Source organism: Pteronotus mesoamericanus, unplaced genomic scaffold (assembly GCF_021234165.1).
Source record: "Pteronotus mesoamericanus isolate MK-2021 breed Mesoamerican mustached bat unplaced genomic scaffold, CSHL_Meso_final contig_164, whole genome shotgun sequence".
In the NCBI taxonomy this organism is placed as follows: Eukaryota; Metazoa; Chordata; class Mammalia; order Chiroptera; family Mormoopidae; genus Pteronotus; species Pteronotus mesoamericanus.
Window position 1 is genome coordinate 9,009,245 of NW_026555065.1, and position 18,874 is coordinate 9,028,118.

The 18,874-nt window shown below is 37.9% G+C and overlaps 1 protein-coding gene across 3 annotated transcripts in view; it reads right to left on the reverse strand.

Annotated features, from left to right (window-relative positions):
• Positions 1–13,063: 13,063 nt before the first annotated feature.
• The window catches only part of RNF111 (ring finger protein 111), an 82,327-nt gene continuing 76,516 nt past the window's right edge, over positions 13,064–18,874 (reverse strand). For 2 of the 3 annotated variants that reach the window (XM_054565349.1, XM_054565348.1), the window contains exons 11-14: positions 17,483–17,575; positions 16,329–16,424; positions 15,157–15,284; positions 13,064–13,526 (exon numbers count right to left, since the gene is read on the reverse strand). In XM_054565349.1, coding sequence (XP_054421324.1) covers positions 13,409–13,526; positions 15,157–15,284; positions 16,329–16,424; positions 17,483–17,575 — 435 coding nt within the window. In that variant the 3' untranslated portion in view covers positions 13,064–13,408. The remainder of the gene's footprint in view (positions 13,527–15,156; positions 15,285–16,328; positions 16,425–17,482; positions 17,576–18,874) is intronic. The other variant, XM_054565350.1, reaches the window with a different exon arrangement.

The following is an 18,874-nucleotide window of genomic DNA, read 5'->3' on the forward strand; positions in this document are numbered from 1 at the left end:
ACAAGGGTCCGCGGCGACGTTAGGTCCGCGCTCCGAGCCCGCACCGCTGGGAATCTTCGGGTGTCGTTTAGTTTCAGGATTCAAATACCGCGCCTCTCGCGCCCCCATTGGGCGGCGCTTCTTGTACGGTGCGCTCTTCCCATTGGCTAAGCGAAGGCTTCCCCACATGCTGATTGGCTGAACTTTTCAGACCCGTTTGTCATAACAACCGGTAGTTTTTGTGCTCACTGTCTTTTAAAAAAAACTCGGTCTCAGAGATAAACAAAAATGAAGTGTCTCATTGCGAAAGCAGATGTAGCACGTCTTCTCTAAATTTTGACATGGCCTCAGCTACAGACATTTCTCTACGTTTGTACTGGGTGGGCGGAAGTTGGTTCTAGGGAACACCCTGAAAATGCCATTCCTTATCTTTATTCCTCTTCCGGAAATTTCGAATTGGAGTTTAGGTTGGTTTGGGTCGTAAACAAGCGCCTCTGGGTGGCTCAGGGCTGCACTGTATTAGGTGGTTGAGACAAACATGTGCTAAAGGAGTGGGAATTGTGTTTATTCAAAAGCTAAGATCCCTAGGAAAAGCAAAATAATAATAATAATTGCACCTTTGCTTGGTATGTGTTATGGTTGGTGCTCCATAAATTTTCGTTGAATAAATGATCCTATGATGTGCAGAACGCTTTAAAATGAAGAAGAATGTGTGATCCAGCCTTGGGCAAAAGGGAAGGAGGATCAGGTCAAGACAGGAAGGGAAAATGTGAGAACAGGGAAAGCGAGAAGAAAGACGTAAGGAAAGGTCCAATGCCCACAGTTAAGGTCGTGGAATGACTACTGATACCAGGCTCCATTTAAAAATTTGAGCAAGAATTCCTATCACACCTGTTCTACTCTAAAAAAAATTATTTACCTCTCTGTTACTGGGGTACCAATGAGACTTAAATGAAATTAAATGATCTGGATTAAATTTCTTCCTTTTCCCTTGCATCTGACATTTCTAATCCTGTTTCCTATTCTATAAAACAGGAATAATTGCAGCTACTGTGCAGCATGGGAAGATGTTAGTGTATCCATCATCCTAAAGTAATCTTCACCAACTTACAGGGCTTAGTAAACAAAAATGCTATGAATAGTAAAGTGCTCTTATTAACTGACTTGACATTGTCATAATCAATTACTTTAATTCATATTAGACAGATTGTATTTTCATTAAGGATGAAAGTAATATTTCTTTTGTATCCCTCACTGCAAATAACCTAGGACCTTACAAATAAACATTTTGATTCAACCTCTAGTTTAATGCATTGTAGTCCTATATTTTTATGTCCTGTTCCTTCCTGCCTTAGATAACGTCGATCGTTCTCCTATTAATTTACATAAATTTTTTGAAACCTCATAACAATCCTTATAAAGCAAGTAGTATCTCAATTTTTTGTCACCTTTTATTGAGGTATAATTGATAGTTTTAGGTATATAACAATAATTCTGTATTTGTATATATTGCAAAATGATCATCCAATAATTCTAATTAACATGTCATATTTATCTCAGTGTGAAGAAACTGAGGCTCAGAGCAGTTAAATATCTTGGCTACAGTCATAGCACTTACGAGTTTCAGGGCTAGGATTTGTAAGCAAGTCTGACGCCAAAGCCTGTGCTCCTTCTACTACATTAACGATTTGTCCACTCTGTTTACATTTGGTAGAAAGAGTGGGGAAAGTTTGAAACAGTTACTGAAGGAAATCAAATAGGAAATTAACCAAGGATAAATTTCCTGAAGACCAATGGCCCTTTGAAGTATGGTAAAATTTTACATGATCAATTCATTTTATTTATTTATTTATTTTTGGTAACTTACTGCTTCAAAAAGATGTGCATGTAAATTTCAGCAAATATGGGGTGAAGGGAAAATATTGCAGGCAAAGGAGCACCCCAAGCAAACGCACAGACCACCAGTACTGAACTGGCATCATGGGAAACAAGGTGAGTGGCTTGGTTTGGCAGGAGCTATTGGGCTTCAAAGTAGCCTAGTGTCTTCCAACTCCATGAAAGGAAGTCAGCCAGAGATGGACATTCTGAGATTCCTACACAAATGTTCATTCAGGTCCTAGAGTGCCAAATGGGAACTCTTCTGTTCTGACACCTAAACCCCCCAGCTGGGGGTAGAGACTTGCAATAGTGGCTGTGAGGATGATCCTTCTCAATCACCCAAGGTTTATTTGCTGTTTGTTAGACCCTCCTCCCTTCCAATTTCTTATTCGGATACCCACCTCTTTCTTCCAGTCTTGGGATTCTTTTTCTCAGATTTCCAGGACCTTCCCTTACTGAGACTACTTCACAGTCAGATGGAGAATTCAAGGCAAAAATTGCCCACGTCGGGTCAGGGCTGTAACCTTCACAGCCCGACTAGAAGTCTCATTTGCAGGCCACTAGGACCAGCTCAAACTCAACCCCAGGTGCTGCTCAGTTTCAACAAATGCGCTAGAATGTGTGCTCCACATGGGCAGAGGTGTTGGTTTTGTGCCCCATTTCTTCCCCAGTGCCTATAACATATAAGGTGCTTGTTTACTGTTGAATTTTTTACTATTCCACATGGGTTACATGCCAGCCCACCTCATGTTCTTGAAGAACACTTCCCCCTTCTGTTCTGGGTGACTTTCAGCATCCATTATTCCAGATTACAGTGTAATTTATATACCATTAATTTGTGAATGAGACAACTGACAAATGACAATTTTCGTCAGCTGATTTTTATTAGAACCCAGCTATCTTCCAAATATAGCACCAAGTTTCCTCCCTCGGTTGCTCTGATCTCATTTCTGTTTCTCACCCCCATCCATTTCTGTCAATCAGTTTCTGATTTCTTCCTTTCTTTCATAGAGCTATAAGATAAAATAAACTACATTTGATATATTAAAGTTAAAATGTCTGTGTGCCAGGCTCTGCAGGGAACACAGAATATAGGATGAGCCACTCCCTCAAGTTTAAAACAAGAAAGGAAATACACACAGAAACAAAATCAAGAGGCAGAACCTGAAAAATACTGAGCACAAAGGAGAGATTCATTCAAAATGAGGGGGGATGAAGGAAGGCTTACTGGAATGGGGACTTTTGAGCTGGGCTTTGTCAGAAGGGATAGGTTTTAGCAGGCAGGGATGGCAAAGGCATTCAAGAAGTGGGGACAATAAGAATAAAAACGGGGGAAAATAAAGTAGTCAGAGGTGTTTGGATCACAGGAATATTAAAGCTGCAGAAGTCCCAAAAATGAGGAATCAAGGCAAATTTTTAAGAGAAGTAATGACTGTCAAAATTTTGCTTCAGAAAGCTAACCCCTGAGACACATGGAGGATGGACGAGAGTGCATTGGAAAATAAATGTTTCCCAGGTGAGACCTGGATGAGTATGGAGAATGAAGAAAAGAAAGAAAAAGGTATGAGAGGCATTTGAGGAGATATGCCAGAACCTTGGCAATTTACTGAATGTGGGTGATGAAAGATAACAATGGTAACTTTTAAAAGTTTTTAAAATATTTTATTTATTTTTTTAGAGAGACAAGAGGAGAGGGGGAAAGAATGGAGAGAAACATTGTTGCCTCTTGTAGGCACCTCTAACCCAGGACATGGCCTGAAACCCAGGCATGTGACCTGACACAGAATTGAACTGGTGACCTTCTGGTTTGCCGGACGGTGCCTACAACCCACTGAGCCACAACCAGCCAGGAAAGTAACTTAAAAGTCTTGAGAGGTTAGGTTAAAATTTTCTCTCAAGAGTTACCCAAATTAAGTTATTATAAAGATAGTAACTTTCATTGCTAACTTTTTTGGAGGGGCAGGTGAGTTATTTTTCTTACTAAAGGAAAGCCTTTCCTCTGCCTTGCTTGCATCCATCTTGACCTACTACTTTCGCCTTGACCTAATAGGTGAACACTGTCTCTTGCACGAAGGTAACCAGGTCATCTATCGCTGGCTAAGCAGGGTGCTTGGGAATGTCCGGGTGTTAGGTCTGAACATTTGCCCAGGAGCAGGGAGACCCAGAGGGTTGGAAAGAAACACTTTCCTGGTGTCTTCATGAGTCTCTACTCAAAGCAATTCTTTAAAATCTGGACCTCAAGGTTGTGGATTATCTATTTTGTTGTTGCTTTTTAACCAACCAAATGCCTTCTATAAGCAAGGTACTATGCATGCTACTTAGAAAGACAAAAAAATAAAGATAAAAAATAAAAGCATAAAAACTGGGCCTCTGCCCTCATTGTGCTTAAAATACAGAGATAAAGTGGATGGAAGAACACTGTAACTCACTCATGCTTAAGAGGGAGTGAAAAGGTAAAAGGTCTATTGAGGATTAAAAACATTATGCTGTTCAATTATTCATGCATTTCTGGCTCTCTGTTACAACAGATAAACATTGAGACACACTCCAAGTTCTGCATCATATCCTAATCAGCTTTAGTGTAGTATTAAGAAACTGAAGAATGTGGAGAATGTCCCAGTTGGCATATCAAGTTGACTTTTTCAGTTGCAGCCCCGATTCCAAGCTAGACTGTGGCTGTGGGGTGTACTCTGAGTAGGCCTACTCAGACACGACAGCCAGGCCCACTGTCATATAGATGACAGGGCGAAGATGATGTCTCATCTCTTCAGTTTATAATCCTTTTCCAATTCATTCCTACTCCTTCCATTTCCACCCCCGTTCTTTAGGAAACCTGTGCTCCCTTCGAAAATACCATCATTCCAAGACCTAACGTAATATGGAATAAGGTAATTCCATACTTTTTAATGCTCAGATCACATCTGGAGTAACGATCATAAATAGCTATCGTACTTTGGGGGAACATTAATAAACTAGAAGTATCCAGAAAATGGTGATGAGGACAGCTAAGAGGCTTAAGATCCAGTTTAAACAAAAAGCAAAGGTACTGAGGCTACTTCACTTGTAGAAGACCTAAATAAGATGTCTGCCCTACAATGAATACCTGAGAAGCTAGCATACGGCGAGAAACCAGGTTTATTTTTGTATTGCTCTAGAATGTAAAATAGGAACCTAAGTGAGGTTACAGGAAGACCTACCAAAGAAAAAAAAATGATTGTAATTGTTTCTAAAAGAAATGTGCATCTTTACTAAGTAGTGACCTCATCATCACTGGAAGAATATAACTAGAGGCGTAATGGTTGCATTACTCAGGGTTCTCCATAGATAGATGATATATATGGAATTGGCTCACACGATTATGGAAGCTTATAAATCTTATAATCTCTAGTCTGCAATCTGGAGACCCAGAAGAGCCAATGGTGTAGTTCCAGTCCAAAAACTGGTAGGCTAGCAATATGGGAAGAGCCCATGTTTCTATCTGAGTCCAAAAGCAGTAGAAAAATGATGTCCCAGATCAAAATAGTCAGGCAGGAGGAATTCTCCCTCATTCACAGGTGAGGGGTTAGTGAAGGCAAGTCTTTTTTCTATTCAGGCCTTCAACTGATTGGATGGGGCCCACCCACATTAGGAAGAGCAATCTGATTTACAGTCTACAGATTCAAATGTTAATCTCATCTACAAACACCCCCACGGGAACACCCAGAATGTTTGAGCAAATGTCTGCACCCTCCACAGTGCAGTCAAGTTGACACAAAAATAACCATCACAATAATCATCTATGCACAACACCATGGAGAGACCTTCTAAATTATACAAAGATACGACAAGGGACCAGAAATACCTAGCTTCTCTTTCCTGTAAGTTCTTCGCAAATATCAGCATAGAAAAATGAAAGTTTCTCCACTACTGATTCCTCTGATTATACTTGAGAACAAAGTCGATTTTGCACATACGGCTTATCCATATTCTAGACTTTGGTTAAGGGGGAAAAAAGGCTCAATGTGTTCAGGAAGTTTGCACTAGAAATTCTAACAAAGCAGTGGGGTTTGCTTTACATTGCTGTGAGAGGTTAGAAATGACCACAATTTCTTGCTATCACTTCTATCACAGGTGCACTCCAGTTCCCCTCCCCTTGAACCTGGACACGCCTTATTACGCTTTGACTGACAGCAGGTGATCCAACGATACCGTGCCAGTGCCAGCCCTAGCAGTTTCTTCCTTCCTGCGGCTCTGAGCCAGCACGTACACAGGTCTATCCAGCTATTCCTCCCTACAGAGGCCACACTGAGCGAAGTGCCCAGTGAGTTTTCAACCATCCCAGCCACCACAGCTGACACATCGGACATCTAAAGGCCATACTGGACATTCTGTCCCAGTAGAGCCCCCAGCCCAATGCAGCCACATGAGGAACATACCACACTGAGAGATGAGCCACTCCTGCCATACACCCCGACCCAAGTTCTGCCCAGATTGTGAAAGTATGAACAAGTGTTGTGTTTTAGGCCACTAAAATTTGGGATGGTTCATTACACAACCGATAAGAGATACACTTAGCTGGAGCATCCCCAATCCTTGCACCAAATATGCCTTTTTGTTTGCTGGAATAGTCTTGTATCTTATTGGTGTCCCATGATGTTACAATTTAGAAAAACAGCACAGTAGCTAGAATTTATAATTATTTGTAAACTCTGAATTCTTAATAATGTTATTCCTGTCAATGGGTAACTTGAGCCATTTCCAGATATCTTGGCATTTGGTTGAGGCCTGAGGACAGTTTATTTGGTGCAAACCATGGGTTAGAGGTCATTGAGAGCCCTGGGCACCACTGGAGCCAGTTAGATAGAATTTTTGGCTACAGCGGTCCAGATGTCTGTAGACTGGGTCTTGATGTAGGGGACAAGAGTTACTAATTGTGGTGGGTTTTTTTTTTTAAATAGTCATGTTCCATATAATGATGTTCTGGCCAATTAACAGGCCACATATATGAAGGTGGTCCCATAAGATTATAGTGCAGATGAAAAATTCCTATTTCCTAGAGACGTGGTAGCTGTCATAAAGTCACAGCACAAAGGTCACAAAGGTCAGTGAGGCTGTGGCTGAGGTGGCGAGTAACTTTAACCTGGGTGTGGCCGAGGGCGACACTGAGGAGCTCCTTAAAGGCAGTTCCTGAGAAGTGAGTAATGAAGAGACGGTGGAACTGGAACAGGAACACACGCCTGAAGGAGGAAACTACAGAAGAAAAAGAACCCCCAAGAAAATCCACAGTGAATGGTTTAACAGAAGCTTTTGCAGACCGCGATAAAGTCCTTAAAAACTGAAAATATGGACCTCAACACTGCAAGATTTTCCTCAATAGAGAGGAATGTTCATGGTGCCTATCAGCTTACAAGCAAATTTATGATGAAAAAAGAGACAAACCAAGCAAACCACCATGGACATGTTTCTGAAGACTGACACAGCCTCAAGAAGAGCCTCAGAAGTCATGGTTATGAAGAGATGAGCGCTCCCTGCACAGAACTGCGCCTAGAAGACCTCCCAGTGTGACAAGAGGGGGAGGTGGAAGAGTGACTGTGATGGCCCTAACCCTGTGTAGACCTAAGCTAATATGGGTATTTGTGTCTTAGTTTGTAACCCAAAAATTTTTAAGTAAAAAAAATTTTCACAAACAGAAAAGGTTGTAGAATACGGATATAAAGAAAATATTTTTGTATAGCTGTATAACATGCATTTTAAGCTAAGTCTTACAAAAAGTTAAAAAAAATTTAAGCTCATAGAGTAAAAATGGTACAGTAAGCTAAGGTTATTATTGAAAAACTATCTCTTACAAATGTAGTGCAGCTTCAGTGCACAGCGTGTGTGCCGCCTACAGCGGTGCGCGGCAACGCCCTCGGCTTTCACACTCACCCCTCGCTCACCCACCCACCCGGAGCAACTTCCAGTCCTGGAAACTCCATTCAGAGTAGGTATCCTCTTCAGGTGTACAATTTTTTATTTTTTATGCCATATTTTTACTGTACTTTGTCTATGTTTAGATACACAAATACCATTGTTAGAACTGCCTACAGTATTCAGTACAGTAATAGGTTAGCGGCCTAGGAGTGATATCCTAGGTGCGTAGCGGGCCATGCCCTCTAGGTGTGTAAGTACACTCTGTGATGTTCCCACGATGGCAAATTGGACGAACAATGCATTTCTCAGGACCTGTCCCCATTTTTAAGCAACCCATGACCGTATGTAACAAATTCTTTTTATACCTTCTTTCAGGTGTAGAACCTAATCAATTCCTCTCGAAAATAGGCTGTATTCACTGACTCTGATTTCTAATGAATAGAATGTAGCAGAAGAGTACAAATTCTGAGGCTAGATGAAAAACAGCATTGTGGCTTCCTCCTTGCTTTCTCTGGGATCACTTGCTCTGGGGAAGCCAGCCACCCCGTCATGAAGACATTTGAACAGCCCTAGGGAGGGGCCCATGTATCACGAAAGTGAGGTATCTTGGCCAACAGCCAATAAGGAACTGAAGCCTCCTTGCAACTGCCATGTGAGCGAGCTGTCTCAGGAACAGCTCGCCCAGGCCCAGTAAAGGCTTCAGAGGGCGGCAGCCGCCCTCCCCGCACCCCCCCCGCCCCGACCCACCTCTCATCCTCACAGTAACCTCATGGGGGACCCAGAGCCAGAAGCAACAAGCTAAGCAAGCTGCTCCCAAATTCCTCACCCATAGAAGGTAAGATGTTTGATGTCTAAGCCACTCTGTTTTGGGGCTACAAAGCCATAGATAACTATTTTCTCAGCAACAGATCATACGAAACTTCAGGGAGTGTATCACTAACGAAGTTCTAGGAACCCACCCAAGTACACCATAGCAGTGTATCCTCTGGGCAAAACTGCAGTTCAAGGAAAGGCATTCATTCCTTTGTAAAGGCAGTGGATGGGGGACTTACCACAGCTCTTCCGATTCTCTTGTCAAGCACTTTCCTTACAAAGGCTCTTGAGAATATAAAGAACAGAACCCCCGGAACAACAGGTGTGGTATGAGAGAGGAACTGAACTCCCAGACATGTGAAGGGAAGGGCAGGACTTTGGGTCATCCTTGAACTGAGTGCCTTGAGTTGTTACCCGCCACACGGGCAGGCACAGTCAGGCCAAATTCTCCCTTTTTAGAGCACAATGTATCAATAGCTATCTGGAGACTTGCATACTTGCCAAAGTTTTCCCCCACACACATAATGAATATAATCATCTAAAGCAAAATGGATTCAGCAGTGCCTGAATAAAAATTGGCATTTAGTTAACCTAATCCATTCTCTGTAGTGATGACAAAGGATTAAAGAGCCACGCATACCTTACACCTTTCAAACTGGCTATTATCAAAAAGACAAATAAGTGTTGGCAGGATGTGGAGAAAAGGGAACCCTCATGCACTGCTGGTGTGATTTAAACTGGTATAGTCATTATGGAAGATCAGGGAGGCTCCTCAAAAAATTAAAAATGGAACCACCATATGACCCAGCAATTCCACTTGTGGGTTATCTGTCCGAAGAAAGCAAACACACTAATTCAAAAAGATATATGTACACCCATGTTCACTGAAGCATTATTCACAACAGCCAAGACATGAAAGCAGCCTGAAAGACCATCAATAGATGTGTGGATACAGACTGATGAGCCATGAAAAAAGGGAAACGAAACTTTGCCATTTGTGATGACATGGATGGACCTAGACAATATTATGTAGTGAAATAAGACAGAGGATAAATACCACATGATTTCATTTATATATGAAACCTAAAAAAGCAAAAAACAGATTCATAGATAAACTGTATTTTGCTTGTATAATGCACACCCACGTGTTTGTGCCCATGTGTCCCATTACACATGGGATATTCATTATTATACCCATGGTATATAATCATTATACCCGTGTACAATGTGCATCCTTATTTTTCCTTCAAAAAATTTGGGCCCAAAGTGCGCATTATACACAGCAAAATACAGTAGATAAACTGTTACCAGAGAGGAAGGAGGTAGGGGATGGGTAAAAAAGGTAAAGGGAAATGAGAGATACAAACCTCCAGTTATAAAATAAATAAATCATGGAGATGTAATGTACAGCATAGGGAACCCAGTCAATAGTAGCATAACTTAGGTGACAGATTATTACTAGATTTATCATGGTGACACATCATAAGGTGAATAAATGTCAAATACATAACTATATTGTATACCCGAAATTCGTATTGTATGTCAACTATACTTTAGTAATAAAAAAAGAGACTGGCAATTTGGGTTAATTTAAAGCTTCTCACTCAAACCCACACCTACTATCAGTCTAAGAATAAGCCTACAAGAAGCTAATGGAACACAGGCAGCTCAGTAGTTAACTTAGTTAACTGTGCTTAGTTAACCCTTAATGGGCACCACGTCCCTGCTCACCACAATTTAGTGAAGAGAAAAATGAGGAGAATGAAGAATTCTAGTCGTTAGTTTCTATATAAAATTTTCTTTTAGATCAGAGAGAACAAATGGTTTCACATCCTGTGCCACTTGTGATCCACCAGCAGTAACTGTCTAAAACACAGGTGGTTTTAAAATTGGGTGGTTTTGATGGGGAGCGATGCCCCTGCAGCGACTGCAAGGCAGGGCGGAGAGAGCATGTGCTTGGAATCTTCTATCCTTCCAGTATGAGAAAAATTCCAACCCATCAGGAAAGGGCTGCAGAGTACCTTTTAATCTAGTAAGTAGCTGCTTGGATTATACAAGGAAGATGAGGAGGAGCAAACCATAAGGTATAGTTCAGCACCTTGTGTTATCAAAGGCAAGGGTATGTGAGTGGTAGAGTAGGATGGAGTGAGTATCTGGTCACTTGTATTTGTAAGTATGTGCTATATGCTCTTCATGCTCATTATCTCATTTACGTCTAATAACAACCTATTGGTGTCTTATAAATGAGAAAGATGAGGTTTAGAAAGCTTCAGTTGTTTGAAGCTGAGCAACTTTATAATTTCAGTGTTACAAATACAATTTTAAAATAGAGCTAAAATAGAGTTTTAAAAATAGTTTTCTGTTTGTCAAAGTGTTAAGGTTAACACAGTGAGGTGTGCTAGCATCTCAAATAAAGTCACCAGAGTAAGAAAATGTTTCAAATGTTTATCACTTGCATATTCACAACAATAAAAATAGGATTTCCTGAGAAAATAATTTTAAAGTATTTGGATGGCTATGACTGAAATTTTCATTTTCACAGAAGATGCAGCAGGATATGTAAAACACCAAAACAAAGCACAAAAATTTAAAATATTAATACTCTTCTTCCTTTCTTGGGGCCATTCCTAATCACATTTTCCTGTAACCAACTATAGTAGCTTAATAAGCTCCTGCATCAACCAGTCAGGTTTATGCCACAAATATTTGCATTGAATACATTTTAAAGTAATAAAGATTTATCTACTAAAAAACCAGTAGCAATTATTAAGCAGTTCAGCAGGTAGTTTGTGCATCTAAATCTGATGGAATCTTAAAAAATAGAGAAATCTATCTGTACTTCTCATGTTTTGGGGAACATCAAGAGAACTCCATTATGCAGAACTCTCTCCACTTTACACATCCTCAGTCCCCTCGCTCAGGCCCCAGGTTTCCCAGCCGCAGAGCCCTATACCTACCGCAGGCTGCTCGCTTGCCCCCCCCCTCCCCGTGAAACGGCAGGCCTGAGTCGCTCCCTCACTCTCCGGAGCCCCCAGTCCGGCCCTTCGCCTTTCTACAACTGTAGCTTAATCAAGTGTTCTTTTTAAAAATGCTATTTTATATCCACATTTCTTTACACAGTCCATCTTCTATCTATACACATACTACGCTGAAGTATGTTTGATATTGACAATTACTACAGTGTGACATTTAATACAAAAAGGCAAATAGCCGTAAGTGAATGAATACAAACACCAAAGTATGCAAACGTCATCTTCAGAGAGAGCACTATTTTTGAATTCTAAGATGTTTAATGTAAATTGTTTTATCAAAACTAATTATGAAACACAAAGACAATAGAAATATAAGTTATTTATTAATCAATCCACTTACAAAGCAGGTGGCTTAATGCAAGCTTATTGACATCTTCACATATGATCCATGGGAACATGTCTTCCACATACAGACAGTGATGTTACTGACTGATGCATGTGCAATCTGGGACATATTAAGCATATTTAAACAAATAAAATTAGGCTATCCTGTATATGAAAGTATCTTGATAATATGCATCCTGAAGTGGATTAAAACTTTCTCCAAAGGAGAAATGTTAGTATGTTAACTTAACTTTATATTCTATATTACGCATTAAATCTTAACTATAGAAATTAAAAATTTTAAATCAGTGATCGACTCTTGGTAATGTATGAAGTGGGAGTCTAAAAACCAGCGCAACAGTAGGTTGACAGTATAATTTGTGCCTCACAGTATCTGCAGATTTACTGTTTTCAAGTTTAAAGAGAAATAAAACAAGAGACATGTAGATTCAGCTAACTTTATTTATCTTTAAACTAATAAAAATCCCTAAAAGTAATCCTGGGACCTTTAGGATGAATGCATAGATACCTGCCAATGACTGCGATTCTAAATCCTGACTGAATGTGTTTACAAAATCAATGCAAGCAGATATCTTTACGTGCTTAGCAGAAGACTGAATGAAATACTACATGTCTTCTTCAATTTCCCCAAAATTTTGTTAAATCTGCAAGTATGTACAATCCAGCTATTGAAATTAATATTTAGTGTTCATCAGAGCTGTTTCACAGCAGCAAAAATTGAATCAAGGAAATAAAAGTTCTAAACAAAATAGGAAAAAGATAAATATAATCAGAACAGCAGTCTAAATGTATAATATCAACTCTCTGCATTGTGCTGAAAGGAAAAGGATACACCAAGAAAATTTCTATTGATCACTGGTGATGTGAATACCACCTGCATCTGATTGAATATGGTTTGTATTCTGTTCCCAGTATTTAAGGATGGTATTTAACTCAGATCTCCATATTGTAAATATACAGCAGCCATTTTTGTCCTAATTAAGGAATGTCTCAATACACAATATTATCATTTTTCTAGAGGATCTTTATACATCAAACTAAAGTACATGATTGATTAAATTAAAGGTTAGTAATGGATAAAAAAATTCATAATTCTTAAGACCTGGTACTATGTAAAAAAAAAAAAAAAAAAAAAGACCACAAAGTTCTACTTACTAAAGCAGCTAATCTTGCCTGCAAGTTTAGGGTCACAAGCCCATAATATGTGCAAAGAAATGCAATACAAGGAACCATGCAAAAATACAGTAAAATGATACAGGGAAAAATGTCAAATCTAGAAAAAAAGCTTTTATAAATACATCAAAATCAACTGTATACATAAACTGTAGGTCTAGCATCAGTTGTACCATAGAGCAGAGCCAGCACTTAAGTTCAAGGCTTCCAAGTCTGCGCAGGTGAGTCACGCCATCTTTGGTTGACTGCAGTACCGGGAGGGCGGGAAGGAGGGAGGGCAAGAGTTCTGAAACATGGTGTCAACTTTCACTTGGCAGCTGGGCCTCAATGTCCACTCTGCATATGGGGCACTTCTTATTGGTGATCAACCACTGGTCAACACACACTTGGTGGAAAAGGTGCATACAGGGAAGGCGTCTATTACAGGCAAACAAAACAAAAAAGCAAAATTAATTTTATGACAACTGCATGTGGCATTTATTTTTTTAAAAATGATACATGTAATTGTAGTGTCTCAAATCTTCCTCTTCTGTTAAAAAGAAAAACTATCTAATAAGAGTTACACCTATATTAAGTTGACATTCTGAGAGATACAATATATAAATGCCCAAGATAGTTAACTGCCACAGGTATGGAACCAAATCATGTAAAATCTCAAGAATTTTAAGGTTAATCACACTGGCAATTAATTCTAGTTTTGTTTCCATACATGAGCTTTCAATGCACTGGAGTTGGCTTTATATTCCGTTATATAATCATTCCATTATAAAATCATTCCATTAGTGAAGTGCTTTTATAATATATCATTTAATTCTCTCAAAAACATCAAGCATTCATATTATAAATATATAGCAGACATGTCATACTAATTAAGAAATGTCTTAATGTGCATCATTTTCTATCTAGAGGATCTTTATACATTAAACTTAAGTACATGATTGGTTAAAGGTTAATAATACTGTTATATTGTTAACAACATAATAGTGTTTTTGTGGATTGTTATACTTAATGTTGTGCTAGTCTTTTAAAAGTAGGTTAAAAAGAGATGTTTACTTTAGTATACTACACTAAGTTATCAATTAGAAATTGAGAAATAAAAAGTACTTTTAGGAAATCCAGAGGGCCACTGGATAAAACATTAGAAATGTTTTAAATCTAAGTATAACAGTGGGATAAAAGTTACTAGCTTAAGTATCCATTTCTACTTCTATCCACTGTTAAGAGTTGTCATACATTTTCAGACTTTCAATGTTTGTAAAAATAGCAACTAAAAAGAGGTGTTCTAATTATTCCTTAAATGGTATTGTTATTAATGTAAAAACAATTATTTTCCTTATTTATTAATCCTTGCTGAAAAAAATGTTAAAAAAAAACCAAACCTTGTATGTGGTATGACAGACAACTGTTTATTTTTTCTCTCTCAGCCAACTGAAGAGATGTGATAAAGTTACCGTATGGTTCTGTTATAAAACCTTTTTCACATGGAATTATATTACATTAGAAAAAACTAGGAACAAAACAAATATTTAAGACATTACAATAAAAAAATGCCTCAAATTAATATTGGGTTAATATAATATCCTTTCCTAAATCACAAAGTTGAAAGAAGAAATAGTCCTACAAGTTGAAAGGAAATTTTAGGACAAAATTCATTTATAAAAGATGCTGTAAAACAAATTGTATACAGCCAATCTGGATCCCTAGCACACTATTTAAGCTTTGGAGAATGCATTAATGTAACTGTCTTGGCCTCAAAAGCCTCTCAAATTCTCCTTTCTGCAAGACTGGTAGAAGAAAACTTTGACTGCAAAATTTCCATGGCCAACTCTTGGAGTCACCCAAAAAAAGGCAGTATATTTTCCATCCCTTTGTTTGTAATACAGAGACTCTTTTTATTCTTTCATTCACTATAAGAAGATGATTCTGTATGCCAGAGATTGGTAACAGGGTATGCCAGAAGTAATCATTATTTGGTTCTAGTCTACTTTTAAATAAAATCTCTTGTACAGTTTCGACAACGGATTTTAGATAATTAGCATCTAGTTACCTCACATCTTCACCTTCCTCTAAAATAGATAAACAGATAGTACACTTTTCCTCTGTGTCTTCCTCAGTCCCTTCTTCCCCATCTTGTTTGCAGTGCAGTTTCCTCTGTGAGAACCAATCAGTTGTTACCTTATTAGTAGAGATGACATTATTGAACAACTGAGTAAAGTCTGTGTATATTTGAAAAACAAAATAAAACAAAACCACACTTTCACCCACAACTTACTTCCTAGGTATGACTGTCGTGAATTAATAGATGAATTAAGTGGCTATCATCAACTAAGTGTTCTTTTAAGAACCTTAAATAGCATCAAAAGCAAAATTAAGGTAACAAATTCATTAGTTTGAAACCCATTATTTTTAATTGACAATAAGGATGATATACAATATAAACTCTATTTCTGTCCTATCATGAGCATAGCTTAAGAAACTTTATTTTACTAATAAATGTTTCAAAAAACACCCAAATTAATTAATGCTAATTACAGCAGTATTTAGCTTAGACAGTTGAAAGGACTTAAATTTAGCTGTAATACCTCATTAATACTCTCAGAATAAAGGTGAAAAACACAAAGAACAGTAAATTTTATTATTCTCTATAGAGCATAGAACATTGTTGTTTGTTGAAAGAAAATTATTTAACCTGTCTACTTCATAACTTCTAAATATAATACTACATAAGGAATTGGGGGTAGAATATAAGAAAGTAAATCAACTGAACATCCATAAAAATAAGTGGCTAGTTAAATTATGGTACTGCCATATGATGGAATTCTGTATACGCTAAAGCATATGGGTAATCTCGGAGTGAAGATACAGAATGAAAATAAAATGTGCCAAACTGTGTGCATATCATCTCCTTAGTATATTCTTGAAAGTGGAAGAAAAATATATACATATATATGCACATTATTATTATAAATGCATAAAAATATCTAAGGATTACTCAAGAAATCCTTAACCATGATTTTTCTTCTGAGGAGGCAGGCTGGGGTCAGTCAGCAGAGTAAGAAACTTAAGAGTATATATTTTTATACTTTGATTTTTTTAATTATATGCATATACTGTTTTAATAATAATGTGGTTGCTATACTGCACAAACTGAAAGAAGGCCCACATTAAATTTTATGCATCTTAATAATAATGTAGATATTTCACAGAATAAATTCTTACCTTTTTGTATTTATGTGGATATGTACATCTTTCGATTGTTCCCTGGGATGCTCCACGATTGACATTTCCTAATCTTTCTTCCAAATGAATCAGTTCCTGAAGGTGAAGAATAACTAGTATTAAAAGCCAAGATGATTATTCCTTGAACAGCACTGCCAATATTGCAAAAGAAATAAAGTTCCATATTTATAAACCTGCAATGTAAATACAGTGTTTAAAAAGCCACAGACAGTAAGGCACATGATTGTATATAATTCTTTTTTCAGCCAATTAGAAGTAGTGGTATGAAAAAGTTATTCTTACAGATCAGGGCAACATATTCCCACACAGTACTGTATAAGTCAGTATGTATGCATGTAGAAGATGAAATCATTATAGTAAAATAGGGAAACAAATCAAACAATAATCCTAAATCTCACTGACTCCAACTTACAAACTGACATGAACATACAAAATAAAACTTCAAATCATATTCAAATGATCTGTTCTTCCTGAAAATTCAAGAAGATATTTAGCTACAAATGAAATTATTTTTCCAGCAATATTTTACTAAAAATTAAGCTTAGTCAAAAGCATTAAGGTTGCTTCCCCACATTTAACATTATGGTTCTTTATTTGATATTTATATTAATTTAATAACTTTCTACATTTCCTTATATTAAATTATTTTATTTTCTCCTCTTGAAATCCTTGGGTAATTTCAAAAAATATTTTATTTATTTATTTATTTTTAAAAAGATTTTTATTTACTTATTTTCAGAGAAAGGGGAAAGGAGAAAGAGAGGGATAGAAATACTGATATGTGATCGACTGGTTGCTTCTTGCGTGCCCCCAACTGAGGGCCTCACCCACAACACACTCATGTGCCCTAACTGGTAACTGAACCTGTGACCTTTTGGTCCGCAGGCCAGTGCTGAATCCACTGAGCCACACCAGCCAAGGCCCTTGGGTAACTTTTGACACTAAGATTGATATTGCTTATAAAACTTCCTGTAATAGCTCCTAAAAGCAGTATCAAAAATTCAGACATTTTACTGCCTTCTGATCCCCAATTGCTGCAACAATCCTATACAATGTAAATATTTATAATACATGTATTCTCTTTCTGCATTAAAGATATTGTGCTGAATATCTTCATTAATTTTATTACATACCTCAAAATTGCCCCTGAAAGGACCTCTGAATGACGTTCCATCTAATCCTGATGAAATGTAACGGATGTGAGGGTAGCCCGCCATGTCAGGAACCTGTTTTAAAAGAAGAGATAATTTAAACCAATTAAGCACAGGCTCAAGTTCTACTGTTAACTGAATAATTCAGAAAATTTTCTCTAGTCAGCTACTTAGAAAATTCAGCGTCAATAAGTTTATATAACTCCAACTAAGCATTCTGTAACAGGGTTAGATTCCTCTTCAAATATAATCTCTTATCTAACGGCTCTTAAAATGTAATTAGGTGAAAAAGAAATAGCTGTTGCATGAGATAACAGGTTTCTTACACTTGATTTATGCTGCACAAAGAATCCTAAGTAGAAAATACACAATTAAGACTGATAGTTGCCTAAATGCATAAAGAGCAAAATTTTCTTTTCTATTTTTGAGATTTTATTTCTTTATTTTTAGAGAGAGGGTAAGGGAAGGAGAACGAGAGGGAGAGAAATATCAATAGACCACTTGCGCCCAACCAGGGACCTGGCCCACAACCCAGACATGCGCCCTGACGGGGAATCGAACTGGTGACCTTTCACTTTGTGGGACAAGGCCCAACCCACTGAGTCACACCAGTCAGAGCAAGAGTAAAATTTTCACAATTACTCTCTGAGATCTTGTCAATCTCAGAGAGCTTTATCAAACAATATTAAGCAACAGAAATGTATAAAATTTTCCAACAAAACTTAACTTCAAGTTAAGTTTCATTTCCTGCCCTCTAATTCCCTAAATAGCCTAATGTACCCCAGTCTATTTTTTGTTTGGTTCTGTGAGCGAAAAGTTTAATAGTGTTTTCTAATTTTTTGTTAGGTGTAGTCAATCCTCACTATTCACAAATCACTCATTTGTGAATTTGCCTACTAGGTTCAGTATTCACTTAGGATTTGCAGCAACTTTACGAAACATAACTACCGTGACTAACAGAGGTCAACTGTATTAGGAAAAGAAAGATTCTAGAGTAGAGCACCATTCTTACATCTTTATTTTTAAAAGATTTTATTTATTTACTTTTCTCTAATGTTGTTGCCTTCAATCTAAAAATACCCTCAAGTTTCTCTGAACCTAAATTAACTCCTTAATCCTGGAATAACCTGCAACCGTATTCCCTACCTTCCCCTTACAGCGAAGCTCACATCCAAGCACTTCACACTCAGGGTCCTCACGCTCTCGCTTCGTTGCTGGGGTCTAAGGGGCGCCCCGTCGCCATCCTTCACTGTCACTAAAGTCGCTCTGACAAGTGACCACTAACCACTCCAATGCCAAATAAATGCATCCCGCAGTTTTCAAACTTTATTTTTGGGGGGTAAGACACTACTGACTATATTATTTTGACATTTT